This window comes from Trichechus manatus, unplaced genomic scaffold (genome assembly GCF_000243295.1).
Source record: "Trichechus manatus latirostris isolate Lorelei unplaced genomic scaffold, TriManLat1.0 scaffold00077, whole genome shotgun sequence".
Lineage (NCBI taxonomy): Eukaryota > Metazoa > Chordata > Mammalia > Sirenia > Trichechidae > Trichechus > Trichechus manatus.
This window is the reverse complement of record NW_004444013.1, coordinates 2,383,526-2,404,325: the sequence shown is the minus strand read 5'-3', so window position 1 is coordinate 2,404,325 and position 20,800 is coordinate 2,383,526. Positions and strand designations below refer to the sequence as shown.

The 20,800-nt window shown below is 54.3% G+C and overlaps 1 protein-coding gene across 2 annotated transcripts in view; it reads right to left on the bottom strand.

The window, feature by feature from the left end:
- Positions 1 to 20,800, bottom strand: part of GTF2IRD1 (GTF2I repeat domain containing 1) — a 145,691-nt gene that overhangs the window by 68,088 nt on the left and 56,803 nt on the right. For both annotated transcript variants that reach the window (XM_004380766.2, XM_004380765.2), the window contains exons 9-14: positions 15,990 to 16,173; positions 8,766 to 8,791; positions 7,744 to 7,852; positions 6,627 to 6,664; positions 6,056 to 6,136; positions 5,336 to 5,425 (exon numbers count right to left, since the gene is read on the bottom strand). In XM_004380766.2, coding sequence (XP_004380823.1) covers positions 5,336 to 5,425; positions 6,056 to 6,136; positions 6,627 to 6,664; positions 7,744 to 7,852; positions 8,766 to 8,791; positions 15,990 to 16,173 — 528 coding nt within the window. The remainder of the gene's footprint in view (positions 1 to 5,335; positions 5,426 to 6,055; positions 6,137 to 6,626; positions 6,665 to 7,743; positions 7,853 to 8,765; positions 8,792 to 15,989; positions 16,174 to 20,800) is intronic.

The following is a 20,800-nucleotide window of genomic DNA, read 5'->3' as shown; positions in this document are numbered from 1 at the left end:
ACAATGGAGTATTATTTAGCCCTAAAGAGAAATGAAGTTCTGATACATGCTGTGATATGAATGAATCTTGAAAACATTATGCTGAGTGAAACACATCAGACAGAAAAAGGACAAATATTGTATAATCCCACTTATATGAAATATCTTGAATAAACAAATGTATAGAAACTAGTTTATCTGTGGTTACCAGGGGCTGGGGGGAGGGGGAAGTAGGGAGTTATAGCTCAAGGGGGGGTCCCTGGGTGGTGCAAACAGTTAAGCACTTGACAACTAGCTGAAAGACTGATCCTTCAAACCCACCCAGAAGCTCCTTGGAAGAAAGGCCTGGCCATCTGCTTCCAAAAGGTCACAGCCTTGAAAACCCTATGGAGCACAGTTCTACTCTGACACATGGGGGGCTACCATGAGTCGGAATCGACTCAATGGCAGTGAACAACAACACTGCTTAAAGGGTACTGAATTAAACCTGTTGCTGTCTTGTCCATTCTGACTCATAGTGACCCTAAAGGACAAAGTGATGAAAATGTTGGGGGATAGCGAACGGTGATGGCTGGCCAACATGGTGAAGGTAACTGATGTCACTGGATTGGACCCTTAAAAATGGTCAAAATGGCACATTTTTTGTTATATGTATTTTACCACAGTAAAATTAAAAAGAAAAAGCATATTACAACTGATTTAGGAAAAGAGAAAGATAGATCATTTTACTAACACGGCTACAGTTTTGAGAGTTCCTTTCAGTTTCTTCCCAGTGACTGTTCTCAGCATAGCTGTAAACACAGTAGCATCCGTTTTGTCTTCTGCTTAACGTCGCACCCCAAGCATTCTCCCGCCGCCTGTTTCCAGGGGCTGCGTAACAGTCCACCAGGAGGATGCTGCTAATGGTCCCCCGCAGCTGGGCAGGCTGTCTCCAATTTTTCACGGTCGTCATTAAACACTGCCATGGACACCTCTGCGTGGAAAACACTGTCCACGTTTCAGATGACTTCCTAAGGCTGGATCCCTGAACTACCAGGGAAGGCACGTTTTGATGGCTCTTCCAGCTGACAAATTGCTTCAAAAATTAATTTGACAATTTGCATCCCTACCAGCGCCAGATGACAGCCACTGCCCCAGCTGCTCAACAGAAAAGTCTTGGCCAATTAAAAGGCAAAAAAAAGATGCCCTCTGTTCAAACCCTCGTCTCTCTCCTCTGCACGTGGTGGTTTACTCGCCGGCTTTCTTTTTTTTTGGCTAACTATCCATTCATGGTGGGGTGGGCACTGGGGGGTGCCACTCAGGTACCCCTTCAAGGAAGAGCTGTTGCTCCAGTGGCTAAGAGTGTGGTCAGCACAGACACCCTCAACAGTCACCCCTTTAGGACCACCTCTGCTGCAGAGTACCACCTTCACCAAGGTCACGTCCTTCTGGGACAGCCCATATCCTATGACTGACTGAGGTGAAGGTATAAAGGCCTGGCCACTTCAGGTCAACTTGGAACACCTCTGAGGGCCCTCCTGGCTCCGCGCCCCCCAGGGGTTTGGCTGTCACGGACCTGCATCATGGCTCAACTCCTTCCTCTGTCCACTCATGCTCCCCTCCCCTCCTCACACAGCTGGTGTCCCAAGGGCAGCCCTAACGAACACGTCCCACAGTAAACTCACCTCAGCGTGTTCCCTGGGGAATGAAACCCACCACACGTGTCCCTGGCAGTTCATTTTTTAAATTTCAGCCCAGTGTCCGGTCTGCCAAGGCCATGTGGGGGGACTGCCCATTCCTTCCCGAGGTGGGTAACCTTGCTGCTGAAGACGGTAGGAAAGGACCGAGCCCTTCGGGGTGCTCCTGGAGCTTCCTCCAGGTGAAGGCTGGGGTCCCCCTGCTCCCCCAGTACACCTATAAGATGCTGACCCAGGGTTGGCCTGAGATCCCGTTCACTCCTCACAAATAACCCCGTCCTGGGTTCCTTCTAGGAGCCCCTGGGTGACACAAACGGTTAAGCACTTGGCTACTAACCGAAAGGCTAGTAGTTTGAATCCACCCAGAGGCAGCTCAGAAGAAAGACTTGCGATCAACTTCCAAAAAATCAGCCATTGAAAACCCTCTGAAGCACATGGGGTTCCCACAAGTTGGAACCGACTCAAGGGCAACTGATTTGGTTTAGGCTGGGGTCCCTCCTGATTGCTCACAATCATCCATGCAGAGATCGGCTCTAGAACTGTGCCTGGGACGGACACACATCACCCTCATCTCTTGGTCTGTTTTCCGCTGTCGGGTCAGTTTTCATCCACCATGATGTTCAAGTATTACAGACAGTGGCTCTTAGCTATTATCTGCCCTGGGATTCAACGCATCAGAACCTGTAGAGTGAAACTTATCCAAGCACCTCTGTAGACCCTCTGTCTGTCCTTACTGGGCTGGGACTCCCGCGTCCGCCTCACTCCTAGTTTCCAGGCCATTCTCCCTGACAGAGGAGACGGATGCAAAGCAGGAGCAAAGATACCCTGCCTTTATCTGGCCATTAGTTAACACGGCACCACCCGTCTGGGCTGGTCAGCTGCTGTGGAGTCGACTCTAACGCACGGCAGCTCCATGTGTGTCTGAGCCGAACTGTGCTCCACAGGGTTGGACATTGCCAGGCCTTTTTTCCAAGGCACCTCTCAGTGGACTCGAACCTCCATCCTCTGGGTTAACAGCCGAGTGCGTTAATGGTTTGCACCACCCAGGGATTCCTCCCAGGCTCGCAGGTAACCTTGTTATTTATTTTTCCAGTCATTTGTTTATTTTTTTGAAGGGGAAAAATAAGAGTGCAGAAAAGTATAGAGACTATTACAACAAACCCCCATGTACCCACCACCAGGAATGAATATATATCAGCATTTTGTCATGTTTGTACCTGATTTTTTTAAATAAAACATAAAGTCAGAGTCTCCTTTGCTTGTTTCCTGCTGTATCTCCCTTCCTCCTTCCTCAGGAGTGACCACTATTGTGTGGTGGGTGTCCTTCCAGTCCAGGGCTCCGTATGTATGCTACATATGCTCAGGTCCCTACCCCCACACAATGCTGTTCTTATGCTTCAAAATTTAGGTGAATGCTATATTGTCCACATCCTTCCACACTTGCTTTTCATTGCATACTGTGTTTGTGCAATCTCCTTGCACTGTTCACTTTTGTTTATTTATGGTGGAAATACACACAACCAAACATACATCCATTTCTAATCCCTACACGAGCAGTTCAATGACATCAGTTACATACTTCACATCACGGCACTGTTCTCACTGTCTCTACCCATATGGTTTCATCGCCACTAATTTAGGCTCTCTGCCCCTTAAAGTTTGCATCTGTACTTGAGATTAACCGCTGTCAAAGTCGATTCCGACTCATAGCAACCCTACAGGACAGAGTAGAACAGCACCACAGGGTCTCCTGGGCTGTAATCTTTATGGAAGCACATGGCCACATCTTTCTCCCACGGAGTGGGTTCAAACCACCCATCTTTTGGTTCACAGCTGAGTGCTTTAACCACTGTGCCACTAGGACTTCTTGAATTCACATAAAAACCAAACCATACCCACTGCCATTGAGTCAATTCCGACTCACAGAGACCAGACAGATGCTCCTGTATAATGGTACAGTGCTCAAGGAAAAAACATTCTTTATTAACTGAGCTAAACTCTGGTTTAACAAGGGCTTCACAGGAGAGTTCTGGTTCAAGGTTTAAAGATCATTTCTGGGCAACAGACTCAGGGGCGCTCTGTTCATCTTCAATGGCGCACATGATGCCTTTGCACGGCATCTTCAAGCAACACCCCAGCCACCTCCGCAAACCCACACAATCATACACCATCACAATCGCATGTACAAGGAAACACGTGCAGAACTCTTCAGAAGGCGTCCTGGCCCGCCTCTGCGTCACCCACCGTCCCGGCCCGCCTCTGCGTCACCCACCGTCCCGGCCCGCCTCTGTGTCACCCACTGTCCAGGCCTGCCTCTGTCTTACTTACCGAGCTCTCAAACTTGAGTAATAACACCATTTCCTGCCACATCTGTGAGGGAACCTCCTGTGCTATAATTTACCTGCTATTTTTCATTATAAAGATTCATTTTTTTAAAAAACTTTAAATACCTATCACACTTTTAAGTTTTATTACTTATAATATTTTTTTTCCCTATAAAACCAAAACCAAACCCATTGCCGTCGAGTCAATTCTGACTCATAGCGACCCTATACGACAGAGTAGACCTGCCCCACAGGGTTTATGAAAGCGGACTGTCACATCTTTCTCCCACGAAGCAGCTGGTGGGTTCGAACCACCAACCTCCCGGTTAGCAGCTGAGCACTTTAACCACTGTGCCACCACAGTTCCTTTTTCCCCTATAATACCTTTTAATAATTATGGGAGGTGAGAGTTGGGTAGATGGGATTTATCATACTATTTTTTAAAATTTTGTTTTGGAAGTCCTCCAAAATAAAGTTCTAAATATACAGACAGCCCAACCCCTTCCCCGCTATCTCCTTGTTCACCATTCCTCTTGCCTAGATTACTGCCCTAGCCGATCTGTTTCTGTCTCTGTCCCCAGCCCTTTGCAGTCTATTCTCAACCCCTTGCCTGGAGTAAATCCTGTTAAAACTTCCCTCCTTGGCCCCATCCCCTCAGAGTCAAGCCCCGAGTCTTCTTCTGATGTGGCTGCCCTGCCTAACCACCCCGTCACCTCCCTGACCTCATGCCCTGCTCCCCACATCTCTGCTCCAGCCACACCTGGGTCTGTCTCCTCACTGGTCCTTGGTTAAGATGGGCAGAGTCCTACCTCAGGGTATTTGCCCCAGCTGTTCCCTCTGCCTGGGAAGCTCTCTCCTCGACAGCCCCCCTGTACTGCCTTCTCAGTGAGGTTCTCTCTGACCACCCAACTCCTTTCGTCTCCATCCCTCCTCACCGACACGTCCCCCTGCTCCGGGTCCTTCTATGGCACTTGCTGCTACCTGACTGCTGTCTGTCCCCCTCACTGGAAGGTCAGCCCCACCACGGCAGGAACTTCTATTTGGCTCACTGCTCTGTCCCCAGCACCTCACACAGAGTCTGGTACACTGTCGGTGCTCAGTCAATATTTGCTGAGTAAATGAGCAAATTAATCCCAATATGAGGCTTCTGGGAAAGCTGTGGTAACCAGACTTGCTATAAATCAAGTCCTACTTTAAGTTTTCTGAAAGGAAACCAGAGAGGCAGGGGAATCAGGCACATATTGGGGTTCCTCTAACAGGAGCCAGGGAGACCAGGCAAAGCCCTTACTGAGCCACCCCTCCCCTGCTGCTCCCCAGGGGTAGGTCCCCAGCACCACCAGCCCTGCCCTTTCTTACCAGTCAGCATCTCCATCCCATAACCAGAATCCTCCGAGGGCAGGTGTCCTGGTATCGAGTCTGTCATTTCCTCCGAGGTTGGCGAAGGGTCTGGAGACAGAACTCCAAATGACAAGCATATCCTCTGCCCCATCATGGTCCCCTGGGGACCACCCTGGCCAGCAAGCCCACCTACTGAGTCTCCTTCAAGGAAGCTGTGCTCTGAAATGCTGGAGGGCAGGCCTAACAACCAGCCACTCCGAAGGCCAGGCACAAGCCAGCAGGGTCCAGAGCCCTGCGAGGTCCCGCTGGTTACCCCCCTGGCTGAGCCTCCAGGGGCCAAGTATACCCACCCTTTACAGATGGGGAAACTGCAGCTCACGGGGTTCAGAGTCTGGAGTCAAGCCCAGAATCTCTGACTCTAATGTCTTTCCCTTCTCCTCCATCCTGCCTCTCAAATCCCAGGGTAGCAGGCCAGAGAGGGGAAGGCTGGGCGGACATGAGGGGAAGCCTGCTGCTTTAGGAAGGCTGGAGCTGAGAGAAAGATTCCCAAAACAGAGGGCCTGTCTGTGTGGGTGGAGAAAACATGCTTAATGCCCCTGTTCCTTTCAGAATCACGGTACAGAAACAACAGCCTGAAGGCCACGTCTTGGCTGGGGCAGGCCTTTAGGAGACAGAGTGGGACAGTCCTGGAGGGTCCAGTGGCCCCACAGGGTCTGCCCTACAGGCCTCGGCCCTTACCTGGGATGGTGACCTGAATGATGTCCAGATCCTCTGGCTCAATTTTGATGGGCCTCAGCCCACCAAGCTCCCCAGAGGTTCCTGTGTGGAGGAGACACACATTAACAGTCAAGCTGGGTACCAGCCTCTTGGCAGGCAAGGCAAGTTATTTCAGAACATTCTCACGTCTGGGACTGGCTAGTGGGCATCCAGGAAAAGCCATGTCAGCCCCAAAACTGCTGCCCAAGCCAGGAGGGAGGGTCAGACAGGCCCTCAGCAGACCATCAGGCCAGTCCTGGTCTTCCCAGTTTACAGACCTGGCCCCTGAGGCCCACAGAGAGGAAACTGCTTACTCACAGATACAGCGGGAGGTATTGGTGGAGCCAGAACCCAGGCCTCCTGACTTCCACTTCAGTCCCATCCGCCCCTCCGCGCCCACCGGTAAGCTCCCAGCAAGCTCTGCACCTTGCTGATGTGAGGTCGGGGGCGAGCGTGCAGAGTAGACTCATCAGTACTCCAGGTTCACACTCTGAGCTGGTCTACTCCTCAAGGCCCCCACCCCACAACACCCAGCGGGCCCGCTCCTTCTCACCTGGCCCACAGTCCTCATGAACACTGCCCTTGTCTGACCTGGGGAAAGGACACAGCATCAGCCTGGTCACAGGCCACCCTGCCTCCACTTTGCCCATCCAGGCAACCGGAGTCCCCAGCTGCCACTCAGTTTAGCACCCACACTCGACCGCATCATCCCGCTCCCAGGGCCCACAGGACGGTGTTTGGCCCTGAGCGAGATTCATAGTGCCCATCACCGGTACAAGCTCCTGCCCCCTGCCCGGGGTGAACTGCCTGAGTGTCCACCTTCCCTACCAGCCGGGAGCTCGTGAGGTCAGCCTGGGTCTGGCCAGTTTGGGAGTTTGGCACAGTGGGGGTTTGGTCAATGCTTGCTGGGGGAACAGAGCTGCAGGGGCCACCAGCCTGGAAGGTGACAAGAACATGTGAGAAGAGAGGCTGGGGTGTGAGGCTGGTCAGCACCCTGGGTCAGCCTGAGCTGGTTAATTCCCTCTCCCTCTCATGGTGGCCCTAGGTGGTACAATCTGTTAATGTCATCGGCTGCTAACCAGAAGGTTGGAGGTTTGAGCCCACCCAGAGACATCCTGGAAGACAGACCTGGTGATCCACCTCCGGATAATCAGCCACTGAAAACCCTATGGAGCACAGTTCTACTCCAACACACGTGGGGTCGCCATGTCAGAGTCAACTCGATGGCAATTGGTACTGCTCTTGTGGAACATCGTGGGGAGGCTTGGGCTAGAGGTGGGGAGTCTGGGAAAATGGCCCATCCCATCCCTGAGCCCAGCAGCTCACAGTCTGTGGGGTGGGACACTAGTGCATGGTGACCAGGCCACACGCTGAATGCAGGACTCCGTGGCACTCAGGCAAGCCCCTGACCTAGTGAGAGACCAGGGAAGGCCTCCGAGAGGAGGTGGCATCCAGCTGGATCCTGGAGGGGACAAGCGTCCTCTCAGTGGAAGAAAGGCAGAGCCTCTCTGTGCTCCTTTTCCCTCCATTGGGTTCTCCCTGGGGCTCCCCACACGAGCAGGGGTCGACAGCCTGGTGTTGGACGAGAGCCCATGTGCTTATGGGGGTCTGCGCACGAGGACCTGTGCGTGTGGGGTGTGGGGGAGCCCCTGGTGGGGGAGGGGCCTTACCGAGCAGTCGCAGCCAGGTCAAGGACAACAGTGTGGGAGGTTTCTGCAGAGGTGTCCTCGGGTGGGCTGGCTGGCTCCAGCTTCGTGGGGTCTTTGGTAAACTTGTTCCCTGGTGGAGAGACGGTAAGAGGGGTCAGGATGCGGGCCCTTTGGCCCCCTTGCCTGCGAGAGGCCTGTGTGAAGCTCCTGGGGGCCCCTGGTGGTGAAGTCTGGCCTCTTCCCTCCCTCTTGTAGGCTCCCTGTCCAGCTGCTACCAGCCAGGACCAAGTTCCGGGGAGAAATTCCCCCCGGAAGAAGGGATAACGGCCCCAGTGCCAGGGAGGCCAGGGTACAGGAGAAGGACAGGAGGGAGGAAAGACAGCAGCCAGAAATGGCTGTCCTGACCGCTAAGGCTCTACTGGGGCTGACGCGGCCTCAGGACAGGGGCCCGGCCACCTCCAAGGCTGCACCAGGGCCTGTTCTCAGATTTAATTTACCCAGGAGCCCAGAAGGAAAGTGCTGTGTCATCCTGTTTCACAGATCAGGAAACTGAGGTCCGAGGTCACAAAGCTGGTCAGGGCAGAGCCAGAACTGGGACCCAGGTTCGGGAGACCCCAAGATCCGTGCCCCCTCTGCTGCCCCAGGCAGAGCCCACCACCCCTCCCGAGAGGTGCTGCCCAATGAATAGAGCAGGGTGGCCTGAAGGCTTGGGTTTGCAGGGCCCCCTCTCACTAGCGGGGCTTCAGTTCCTGCAGCTACCAGTGGGGATGAGGATAGAATCTGCTTCCCAGGGCCGCCGACAAGATCAAGTCAATGGAAATAGCGTAGAAGAGCCCCTGGCACACGCTAGCGTGCAGCCAACGTTAGCTTTGTCGTTCCCCGTCCAGGGCATCCAGAGCCACGAGGCCTTGTCCCAGCAGTGTTCGGGCAGTAGGGGCTCAGCGGAGGGACCCGAGGAATAGGGTGCCGTGAGATGACAGCTCAACACCTCAGGGGCATCAACCCGGGAACTTCAGAACCAACCGAATGGTACCGGCACATACCTGTGAAGATTCGCTCATCAAACATCCTGCGGAGAGAAGAGAGACTGGTGTGAGAGCATGCAGGCCCAGTGCCCACGGCGCTCGGGGACGCAGCCTCCAGGTCCCCTCAGTGGTGGTACTTGGGTCCCACATGCACAGCTGGACACCCTGGCCGGCCACGCACAGTGGCAGGAGAGGGCATTGTGTAGAAGAGCAGGAGACCCCAAACCCTGCCACTTCTCCAGGGCCAGGGAAGGCTGGGGCCAGTGCCTGGACAGTCCTGGGGCCCAACCTGTCACGATACCCCAAGGCCTCTTCCAGCTCAGCACTCCTTGGTCCCCACCAGACCCTGTTGTGAATACTAATTCATTCATTCGCAAGCTTCCACCCAGGACCTCTGCGTCTCGCTCGGTGACAGGCTTGGGGTGGTCCCTGCTCCCCAGCAGCTCTGTGGCTGCACAAACCAGACCCGTCGAGCACTCACAGCCATGCGGGCTGACTGTGAACTGTGAGGGTGTGTCTCAAAGCCCAAGGGGTCCCCTGGGGGAGGGGGAGCAGGCCAAGGTGAAACCATGGAGTAATTCTCCAGCAGATGATGTGAAGGCGCAGGGCGGGGAGAGGAAGGCAGTGGGGTACTGGCAGCTGCCCTGGCTGAATAGGGCTGGAGGCATCAGTGGGAGGAGTCAGTCTTACATGCTGTGCTCACGCACTTGGTCTTCACCCTATGGGTAACACGGAGCCCCTGGAGGGAGAGAGGCCAGGGACCCAGGGGTCACTCTGGGACTCCCAAGTCTTCAGGTGAGACATCTGGACACGTGGGCCAAGAAAACAAGGATGGAGCAAAAGTCAGCAGGGCGGAGCCAGGGCCACCTGCTTGCCTATCCACAGGGCTAGTGTCTGTTTCACCCCCCACAACCCCTGGGGTGACGCCCAGTGGGTTGGGAAGGCTCGGGCAGGTGGTCTGGGGTGGCTGCGGGCACAGGCTGTCATGTCATGGGGCGGCTGGACAAGGGACAGGGTCTGAGTAAGCTCAGGAACCAGAGGCGAGAATCCGGTAAACGAAGGGGTGTCTGAGTCCACATACAAGGAGGCCTAATGAGGCCCACGGGGAACTGCCTCGCAGAAAATCAAAACAGGCAGAAAAGTCTACTGTGGGTGGCAGAGCATGGGCACAGCCTGTGAGGCTGCTGAGTGGGCCTGAGGGTGACCCCTGATCCCATCCTGAGAGACCTCCTTCTTGAAGGGCCCCGGAAGCAGCCCCAGTTCCCCTGCTGCTCCCTGAGGCTCAGACATGCCTGGGTCCCACAGGCTGAGCAGCCACCACAGGAGTAATTCCAGGAAAAGCTGGCTCCCCTTCCAAGGTCTGCTACCGCAGCCCAGCCTGTGGTCGAGGCTGTGTTCTTTCTGGGATGATTTATTTATCAGGGAGCACAGGGAGGGGCAGGCACACACAGCTCGGGGGAGTCCAGTCTCCTAAGTGGAGATGGGGCGGGGGCAGGTCTGATGTGGCCACCCAGACAGGACAGCGCCTGAAGGATGGGCGCTGCCATCCTCCACAGCCGCTCAGAGTTCTAGAACCCCCTCCAATACTTCCCCTCTGAGGTTCCTCCTTAGTTCCAGCCAAAATGTCTGTCCCTCAGATCCTCTCACTCTGGGTTGTGTCCTGAGGATCTGGAGGCCAGAGGTCAGCATGAGTTGGGGTCAGGGGTCAGGGAGCACTGCACCACCAAGGGAATAACTAGACCCACGCTGGCTGCAGAGGGGCCTCCGCCTCTGACAGGAGAGCACCCTGGGGACACGTGGGCCAGGGCAGACATGCCACCTCTTGGCTGTTTCTAAGCCCTCTTTCCTCCTGACACAGAAAAGGCATGAGCTCCCTGTCTGCTAGAATGATACAAATGCTTCACTGAGGAAGCTGGGCCGTGTCATGGTGAGAATGTATTGAGGGCTCGGAATGGGCCAGGCCCTGTTCCAAGCACTCTACCCAGATCCGGCCACCTAATCTCCACCCAACACGATGTCCGTGCCTCACATGGACAACTATTAGCCCCGTTTTACAGATGGGGAAAGTGAGGCATGGAACAGCTAGGTACCGTAACTTGTCCAAGGTCACACAACTGGGACTCAAAGCCAGGCCGTCGGAGTCACCGCTCCTAATTACTCCTTTAGACATGAGGGAAGAGGCCAAGGAAAGGGACTCGTGTTGACTGACCACCATGACACATCAGGCGTTATGTCCACTTCCCCACTTTATGTTGGAAAAACCTGGGAAGTAGGCATCACTGTCCCCATTTTTATAGATGAGGAAACTGAAGCTCAAGAAAAGCTGCTTGTACAAGGTTATTGTCCTCAGGCATGGACTGAATTCTGTCCCCAAAAAATATCTGTCATCTTGGCTGGGTATTATTCGCAGTATTGTACGGTTGTCTACCATTTTGTAATCTGAGGTGATTTCTCTGCGTGTTGTAACCCTATCACTATGATGTGATAAGATGGATTAGCAGCAGTTATATTGATGAGGTCTACAAGATTAGATAGTATCTTGAACCAATCTCTTTTGAGATATAAAAGAGAGAAGTGAGCAGAGAGACAGGGGGACCTCACACCACCAAGAAAGCAGTGCTGGGAGCAAAGTGTGTCCTTTGGACCTGAGGTTCCTACACTGGATGCTCCCAGACTAAGGGAAGACTGACGACAAGGACCTTCCTCCAGAGCCAACAGAGAGAGAAAGACTTCTGCTGGAGCTGATGCCCTGAATTTGGATTTGTAGCCTACTAGACCGTGAGAGAATAAATTTCTGGTTGTTAAAGCCATCTACTTGTGGTATTTGTTATAGCAGCACTTGATGACTAAAACAGTGGTACAAACAGTTAATGCACTCTGTTGCTAACTGAAAGGTTGGAGGTTTGAGACCATCCAGAGGTGCCTTGGAAGAAAGGCCTGGTGATCTACTTCTGAGAAATCAGCCATTAAAAACCCTACGGAGCACAGTTCTACTCTAACACACATGGGGTCGCCATGAGTTGGAACTGACTCGAGGGCAACTGGTAGTGGTATAAGGCTATCATGCTGCAAGTGAGTGGATCAAGTCTGAGCCGCCTAATGCCAAGCCCTCTCCTCCAGGGAGCCCCACAGGCTTGCTGCTCAGATGCCACAGAGCCCTCAATACCTGGGAATGTGTTGTTTTGCCCCGTCCTCGACTCATCACATAAGTGACCACCCCTGTGATGGGCAGTGGCCTCTGGGGCAGGTGGGGACTATGTCTGGTGCTTCTTGAAGTCCTCAGCAGAGCCCAGTGAGGGCTGCAGGAGGTGCTTGGCAAATGCCAATGAAGAATCAAATGGGCTACAGTCTGGACTGAGGAGCAGGGAGATCAGTATCTCCTCAACACCATGATCAAGTATGTAAGGGGACAAGGGTGCCCTTGCTGCTTTCTTCTTCCCTAGTCCCTCACTGGCACTGGTGGTTCAGTGGTAAAATTCTTGCCTTCCATGTGGGAGACCTGGGTTCAATTCCCAGCCAATGCACCTCATGCACAGCCACCACCTGTCAGTGGAGCGTCGCTATGATGCTGAACAGATTTCAGTGGCGCTTCCAGACTAAGACAAACTAGGAAGAAAGGCCTGTCGATCTCCTTGTGAAGATTAGCCAATGAAAACCATATGGTTCACAACGGTCCAATCTGCACCTGATCACAGAGATGACACAGAACTGGGCAGCGTTTTGTTCTGCTGCGCACGGGGCTGCCATGAGTCGGGGGCTGACTCCGTGGCAGCTAACAACAAGCCCCCCACCAGAAGTCAACTGAGGGAAAACGAACTAGGCAGCATCAAGAAAAATTTAAGCTAGACTAAGTCAACTGGTTTCAACTCATCTCAAGAACTATTTACTGAGTAGGGTCCCCACAGTAGGCACTGAGGGTAGAAGAGATGGTGGACGGCTCAGATGCAGTCACACTACCAGAACAAGCAGGTGAGGAGCCTGGATGGGGAAAGAAGCCACCAACTGCCAGAAGGTGGAATTCTTTCTGAATAAGGATAAACCCATTGCCACAAAGCTGATACCCACGCATGGCAACCCCACGTGTGTCAGAGTAGAACCGTGCTCCACAGGGTTTTCGGAATGGCTGGTTTTCGGAAGCAGACTGCCACGCCTTTCTTTGAAGGCACCTCTCGGTGGACTTGAACCTCCAACCTTCTGGTTAACAGCTAAGGTACTCCCGCCACCCAGGGACTCCTAAGGGAGGGCTTTTTAGCCACAGTGGGAGGTGAGCCTTGAAGTGGGTGGGAGCCTTGCAGGCAGACAGAAGGGCTTCGGCAAAGGTCTGGAGGCAGGAGCAGCGCCCAGGGCCACAACTTCCCCTTAGTGTGGGGAACGCATAACAGCACCAAGGCTGGCCCAGGTGGCTGCAGACAGATGAGAGCCTGCACTTGATCCTGAGGGCAGGGGACTGCGGGTCAGAGCTGCTTCAGCATCCTCTCCCTGGGGGCAGCGAGATGCCCTCCCTCCTGGCAGTCGCTGGCCCCTCCTCCTCCTCTTCCAGGCCTCTAACGTGGGGCCTCCTCTATCTCACTCTGCAATCCTTTCCTGGCCCATGCTAACGACTCTCAGATTTGTGTCTCTGACCCAGATTCCTCTTCTGACCTGACATCTCAGCTTGGCCTCTGAGAACTCCACCTTCCAAGTGTCTCTAATTTAACGTGTCTAAGATGGAATTTACCATCTGTCATGGACTGAATTCTGTCCCCCAAAATATGTATCAACTCGGCTAGGCCATGACCTCAGTATTGTGTGGCTGTCCTCTATTTTGTGATCTGAGTAATTTTCCTATGTGTTGTAAATCCTAATCTCTGCCTGTGGTTAATGAGGCAGGATTAGGTTATGTTTAAGAGGATTAGGGTGGGATGCAACACCCTTACTCAGGTCACAGCCCTGATCCCATGTAAGTGGGGTTACCTTGGGGTGTGGCCTGCATCACCTTTTATATTACAAGTGATAAAAAGAGAGAAGCGAGCAGAGAGGGGGGACCTCCTACCACCAAGAAAGAAGAGCCGGGAGCAAAGCGTGTCCTTTGGACCTGCGGTCCCTGCTAGACCCAAGGGAAGGTTGATGAGGACCTTCTCCCATAGCAGACGGAGAGAGAACACCTTCCCCTGGAGCTGGCTCCGTGAATTCAGACTTCTAGCCTCCTAGACTGTGAGAGAATAAATTTCTGTTTGTTAAAGCCATCCACTTGTGGTACTTCTGTTATAGCAGCACTAGATGACTAAGACAGCATCCTACCCCCAAGACCTGCTGCCTCCACTCAACGCACTCAGGAATCCAGGAGGGGGTCCTCATGGCCCATCAGGCCAGCCACCAGCCACCCTGTTAGCTCAAAACCGATCCCAATCCTCTCTCCCTCTGCCCACCACATGCTGGACCTAGCCCCCAACACTGCTTGCCTGGACCACTGGTCTCCCCACCTCTGCGCGAGTCTCCCTAGAATCTACCCCCCACCCTAGCCCAGCAGGTCCCTCAGATCCTGGTACTCGCCTCCTAATAGGCCCTCCCGCTCCTAGAACACTCCAAACTCAGAGCCCACCTCCACCCTCTGCCTATGCCCAGCTTCCCTGCATCCCTTAGGCTCCTGGGCTGCCCCTGAACGCATCAACCCCTCCACCCAGACACTGCCGAGTTCTGTGCAGGGCAGTCCCTTCTCAACCTCCCACTTCTGGCTTAAACAGCACCTCCTCAGAGGTCCCCTGACCCCCCTAGGTAGGTGTCCCCCACCATTTGTCTCTTCCCATCACCCTGTTTATTTCCTAAGCTCTAGGAAGTCAGACCACCACCCATCCATCAGCTTTTTGTACCACGCGGGCTTGTGTGTTGCTGTGACGCTGGAAGCTATGTCACCGCTATTTCAAAAACCAGCAGGGCCCCCCCATGGGTGATGGGTTTCAGTGGAGCTTCCAGACTAAGGCAGACTAGGAAGAAAGGCCGACTGAGCTACTTCTAAAAATTAGCCAATGAAAACCTTATAGACCACAAGAGAACACTGTCCAACTCGCTTGTTTCGGACAGGTCATCTGGAGGGATCAATCCCTGGGGAAAGACATCATGTCTGGCGAAGCAGAAGGCCGGTGAGGGCGAGGGGACCCTTGGGGAGATGGATTGGCCACAACAATGGACCCAAACATGCTGGGATTGTGAGGATGACACAGGACTGGGCAACGTGAAGGTCGCCACGAATTGGAGTTGACACCAACGGCAGCTAATAACAAAAGTCAGAAGGCATGAGCTCAAACTTAAGACAAGCATCCATTCACTCATTCCACAGACACGTACTGGCCGCCTACTACACACAGGCACCGTCCTAGGTGTGGGGATTCGGTAGTGACAGAACACGGCACCAGCGCTGACCAGCAAGCACGTGAGTGCGTGTGCACTGCGGGAGCTCGCCTTCAGACGGCACAAGAGACAGGCGCTGGGATGCGGACAGGCACCCTGGAGGCAGGGGGCCAGACACCATGGCCTCCGGGCAGCCCTCCCTACCTAACCGTTTAGGAAGAAGCAGCCCAGGAAGTCTGGGCTTTGCCGGAGGTGCTGACATGTGCTTGGTGGCAAGCTGGCCTGCTGAGCTGGGGAGATGGGCTGGGGAGGAGTGGGGCTGCAGTTCTGGGGCCATTGCGCCCTGTCCTCTCCCACCCACTCACACTGCACCACTGGAAAATTGGCCACCTGGGAGGGCAGGAGGGAGGTGAGACCGCCCACCCCCTGCCTAAGCTTGGAGGAGCTCCTCTGATGGCAGGTCAGTTCAAAGTCCACAGGTCTTCTTTAGGGAACAGAAAACAACCCTTAACAAGGACTTCCAGGGAGACCTGGTGGCGCAGTAGTTAAGCGTTTGACTGCTAACCAAAAGGTCAGTAGTTCAAATCCACCAACTGCTCCTTGGAAACCCTATGGAGCAGTTCTAGTCTGTCCTATGGAGGCGCTATGAGTTGGAAATGACTCGACAGCAATGCGCTTTTTTTTAGGTGCAAGCTCAGGCCAGGAACTGTGCCTCCCTTTCCCCATTCAAACCGCGAACCGGACCCTGAAGGATGACACCCCCCAGCTGCTGAGTCAGGAAGCCAGAGTTCTGTTAGGTCACAGAACCCTCCATTCCGCCCCCACCCCACCAGCTGCCTCTGGGCCCCTGCCCTGCCCCTATTTTCTCCTGCCCAGCCTGCACCCCCAGGCCCCAGCCCGCCCTGCACCCCACACCTCTTGATGATGAAGTGGATGCTGTGCCGCTCCTCCAGGATCCGCTTCAGCTTGGGGACCCCATACGTGCAGGGGCGCTTGAAGGGGATCTTGTCTGGGATGCCCACGATCTCCACGGCCTCTGGGTCGCAGGCGATCTTCCTGTAGGGGACGGGGACCATGTGGTCCAGGCCCAGGGCTTCCGCTGGAAGGGCAACAGCAAGGCTGAGGGGGAGACGGAGGTGCGGGACACCCAGGGCCCCAAGGCCGTGCTCATGACCCTCCCACCCAGCCCCTCTGACACCACAGAGGACCACAGAGGAATACTGCTGATACATCAAATTGCACACTTCTCTCTGTGAAGATGTCCACAAGCTCCCATTCTACCCAGAGAGACAGCGAAAGCCCACCTGGGCCTTCCGGGCTCGATGTGACTCCCTCTCCTTCCTCCTCCCCTTTACTGCTCCACCACACACCCATCTGGGGCCTTCTGCTCAGATGCTCTTCTCCCTCCACTCAGGTGTCTGCTCAAATGTCGTCTCACTGGCCCTAAAACATGCTGTCTCCACCCCCACCCCTCACTCTGCTTTGTTTTCCATCAGACATTTACCGCGGCATAGCATAATGCACACGGGGCAAGGAGCTCTGGTTACCCAGTGGTTAGCTGCTCGGCTGCTAACTGAAAGGTGGGTGGTTTGAGCCCACTGGCCACTTGGCAGGAGAAAGATGTAGCAGTCTGCTTTTGTAAAGATCACAGTCTTGGAAACCCTATGAGGCAGTTCTACTCTGTTCTATAGGGTCACTATGAGTCAGAACTGACTCGACGGCAGCGGGCTTGGTTTTTTGGGTAACATTATACACATGAGGGCAGTGATGATTCAGTGGTAGAACTCTTGCCTTCCATGCGGGAGACCCAGGTTCAATTCCCAGCCAATGCACACCAAGCGCAGCCACCCAGCTGTCAGTGGAGGCTTGCATGATGCTATCATGCTGAACAGGTTTCAACAGTTTCCAAACTAAGACAGACGAGGAAGAAAGGCCTGGCGATCTACTTCTGAAAATTACCCAACGAAAACCCTACAGATCACAACAGTCCGATCTGTAACCAATTATGTGGAAGGCACAGGACCAGGAAGTGTTTTGTTCCATTGTGCGTGGGGTCACCATGAGTTGGGGGCTGTCATGGATTGAATTATATCCCCCACAAAAATGTGTGTATCATTTGGCTGGGCCATGATTCCCAGTATTGTGTGGCTGTCCTCCATTTTGTGATTGTAATTATATGTTAAGAAGGATTAGGATGGGATTGTTAACACCCTTACCCAGGTCACATCCCTGATCCAATGTAAAGGGAGTTTCCCTGGGGTGTGGCCTGCACCACCTTTTATCTCTCACGAAATAAAAAGGAAAGAGAAGCAAGCAGAGAGGGGGGACCTCATACCACCAAGAAAGCAACGCCGGGAACAACAAGGGTGTCCTTTGGACCTGGGCTCCCTGTGCGAAAAAGCACCTAGTCCAGGGGAAGACTGATAAGAAGGCAGACAGAAAGAGAAAGCCTTCCCCAGAGCTGACAACCTGAATTTGGACTTTTAGCCTACTTTACCATGAGGAAATAAACTTCTCTCTGTTAAAGCCATCCACTTGTGGTATTTCTGTTACAGCAGCATTAGATGACTAAGACAGGAGCCAACTCAACAGCAGCTAACAACATCATATACATGTGTTTCTGTGTGGAACGCGAGTGCTGTGTCTCCGGGATCCAGACTGGGGCCTGGCACAAAGTGGGCACTCCATAAATATTCTCTGAATGAATGAATGGCTGAAGGAAGCTCACAGGCTCAGGGTTGCTTTTGGAAGAACGACTTCGGCCGACAAGCAGACAGAGATATACCAATCTCTGCAGCCAAACAAGTGTGCTCTGTCCTCCAGGGAGGGCGTAACATGCCTTGCACTCATCAGCACCACAAACATGGAGCAGCTGGAAGCTGACGGTTTCACCAACAGCGGTCCAAACAGCAACCGGGCCACCAACTGGTTACTCGCTCTTTCCTTCCACATCATTAGAAAGGTAGCTGCTGTTGATTCCAACTCACGGTGACCTTATGTACAACATAATGAAACACTGCCTGGTCCTTCATCATCCTCACAATCACCAGCATGTCTGAGACCATCACCGCAGCTACTGGGCCAATCCATCTCACCGAGGGTCTCCCTCACCCTCACTGGCCCTCTATGTCACCAAACACAATGTCCTCCTCCAGAGACTGATCCTTCCTGATGATGTGTCCAAAGCAAGCAAGTCAAACAATGTTCTTTTGTGATCCATAAGGTTTTCATTGGCTAATTTTTGGAAGTAGACTGCCAGGCCTTTCTTCCTAGTCTGTCTTAGTCTGGAAGCTCTGCTGGAACCTGTCCACCAGAGGCGACCCTGCTGGTATTCGAAATAGCGGTGGCAGAGCTTCCAGCACCACAGGAACATGTGCTGCACAGTACAGCAAACTGACAGACGAGTGATGGTCAGTGGCTGGGTCTGGTCTTTTACCATCGCACAGTCATCCACCTACAGCCCAGCTCCACGTTTTCATCCATCCGTTCAATAAATGCTTCTTGAGCACCTACTGTGCACCAAGGGCTGTGTGTGAGACCAAATGGTACTTTCATGGGTGCTCGTCCTCCGCAAGGCCTGGACGGTCTCAGGAGTCGAGTTGGGCCGGCGTCTGCTTGGCTCCTGCCTTTCTGTGCCGGGTGGGTGGGAGTCTCGCCATGCCATCTCTGCCATTCCTCAGGCCCCCTCCATCCTGACCTTGCTCCTCTGGCCACACCACAGTTGGTCTGTATCCCTGCAAGGGCAGGCTGAGAGCCGGACCCACTCCTGCCACACCCTGCCCGGGGCAGGCGGTGCTGCTGGGCCTCCCCTCAGGCACCACGAACAGTTTCTCTGTTGATATAGCCTGGGTTCGCACTGGTGTCTTTGGCAGCCAAACCCCACTGTGAAGTCACACTCAGCTCGTTGTCAAATGAAACCCTCAAAATCTCAACAGCTGTCAAACCATCTCTCACTCCAGTGTCACCGCCTGCCCCCAGCACTGGGGCGATGGGTTCTGAGTCTGCGTGATTTGCTGGGCCTGTCTCTCCACGGTGTGGAGACTCCGAGGACAGGTGCATGACCCTGCGGCCTCCAGCCTCTGCCCGCTGGGAGGGGAGGGGAAGGAGGGAAGGGACTGCCCCCGAGTAAAGCCTCCGTCCCTGTCTGCTCGCAATATCCCTCCAAGTCGATGCTCTTGAGGCTTCCTGAGGACTTGGCTTCCCCCTCCCATTTCTTTTCTGTTTTTTCCCTCTGCACTCCCAGCCCATTGCTGGTCCCCTTCACCCAGAGAGGGGGGCTGAAAGGACGGGACCAGGAGCAGGCTGGGCACCCGTGGCCACTTCTGCTGCTCCAGGCCTGAGGGACGCCTCGGCTCCCACGCCCCACCCAGGACCCCGAGTGTCATGAAGACTGTCCTCCTCCCCAGGCAGCCGAGGGACGGTGCACAGGGCGCTCTGTCCTGAGCAGGCTCCTCACGCCTACTCCAAGCCCAGAACTCCTCCTTTATCTGGGGATGGACACCTGGACACGGGCCTAGCATTCTGAGAACCGTCAGGGTGCGCAAAAGGCCAGAAAGCGGGCAGCTGCCTCAGTGTGCTCACTGGGGCAGGACCCTCGCCAAGGCAGCTGGAGCTGGCTCCTCCCAGCTCCTCCACCTGCTGCCCGTCTGGCTCACACCTGCCCTGGGGTGGAGAGAAACTCAGCTGCAGAAGGGGCAGAGTGGGCCAGCCCAGGCCACATCACAGGCGCCCGGGCTATCCCAGATGCCTTACTAAGAGAGCCTCACTCAGACCCACCCTAATCCAGGAGGCCCAGCCTGTGAAGCCCATCTGTCCAGACTCCCCAACCCTGGCCCAGATCAAAGGGCACCTCCAGGGGCGAATGACCCGGTAAACAAGGAAGCACAGGCTTACTTACTGACCTGTAGCGCACAACAAACGTGAAATTGTGCACTACAGATTAGCAAGTAAGCACAAGTAAGCATACACTTGTGCTTACTAGGTCATCCGCCCCTGTAAAGGGACTGTAAGTTTGAAAAGAGGCTTTGATTCTGCAGGAAGGTGCTGTGGGTTTGGGAGAGAGACAGATGCTAGCCACACCTAGAAGCAGAATCTTTGACGTGGTGAAAAAAACGTTAACTCGTTCACTGCAGATGATCTGGTAAGCAAGGTAAGCACTGTGCTTACCTTGCCTAGGATAATCCGCCCCTGGGCACCTCTCCCTTGATGCCAGCACTGATTCCCCAGCCCGTGGACACCTGGTCCTCCTCTGTGCTGCCCTCTCCTTTCTGAGGGCCCCAGTGCTGCAGACTCCGGTGGCTACTGTTGACACACTTGCAGGTACCCGCTGGATGGGGCACACCTTGAGGCCAGTTTCCCTGAGCCACCCTATTACAGTGCCCAGCACAGGTGGGGGCTCAGAGCACTTGGCTGATAAGTGAGCAACCACAGAATGTGTGAGAAACGAAGGGAGGGAGGGAGGCAGGAACAGAGGGAGGAAGAGGAAGAAAACAGAACGAGAGAATGAGGGAAGGAGGGAGAAGGAAGAAAAGAGGGCTGGGAGGGAGATGAGGACCTCACCCCAGTGCACGGTGAGGACGCTAAGGTCAGGGAGGGAGGTGAGGACCTCACCCCAGCACACAGTGAGGACGCTAAGGTCAGGGAGAGAGGTGAGGACCTCACCCCAGTACACGGTGACGATGCTAAGGTCAGGGAGGGAGGGAGGTGAGGACCTCACCCCAGCACAC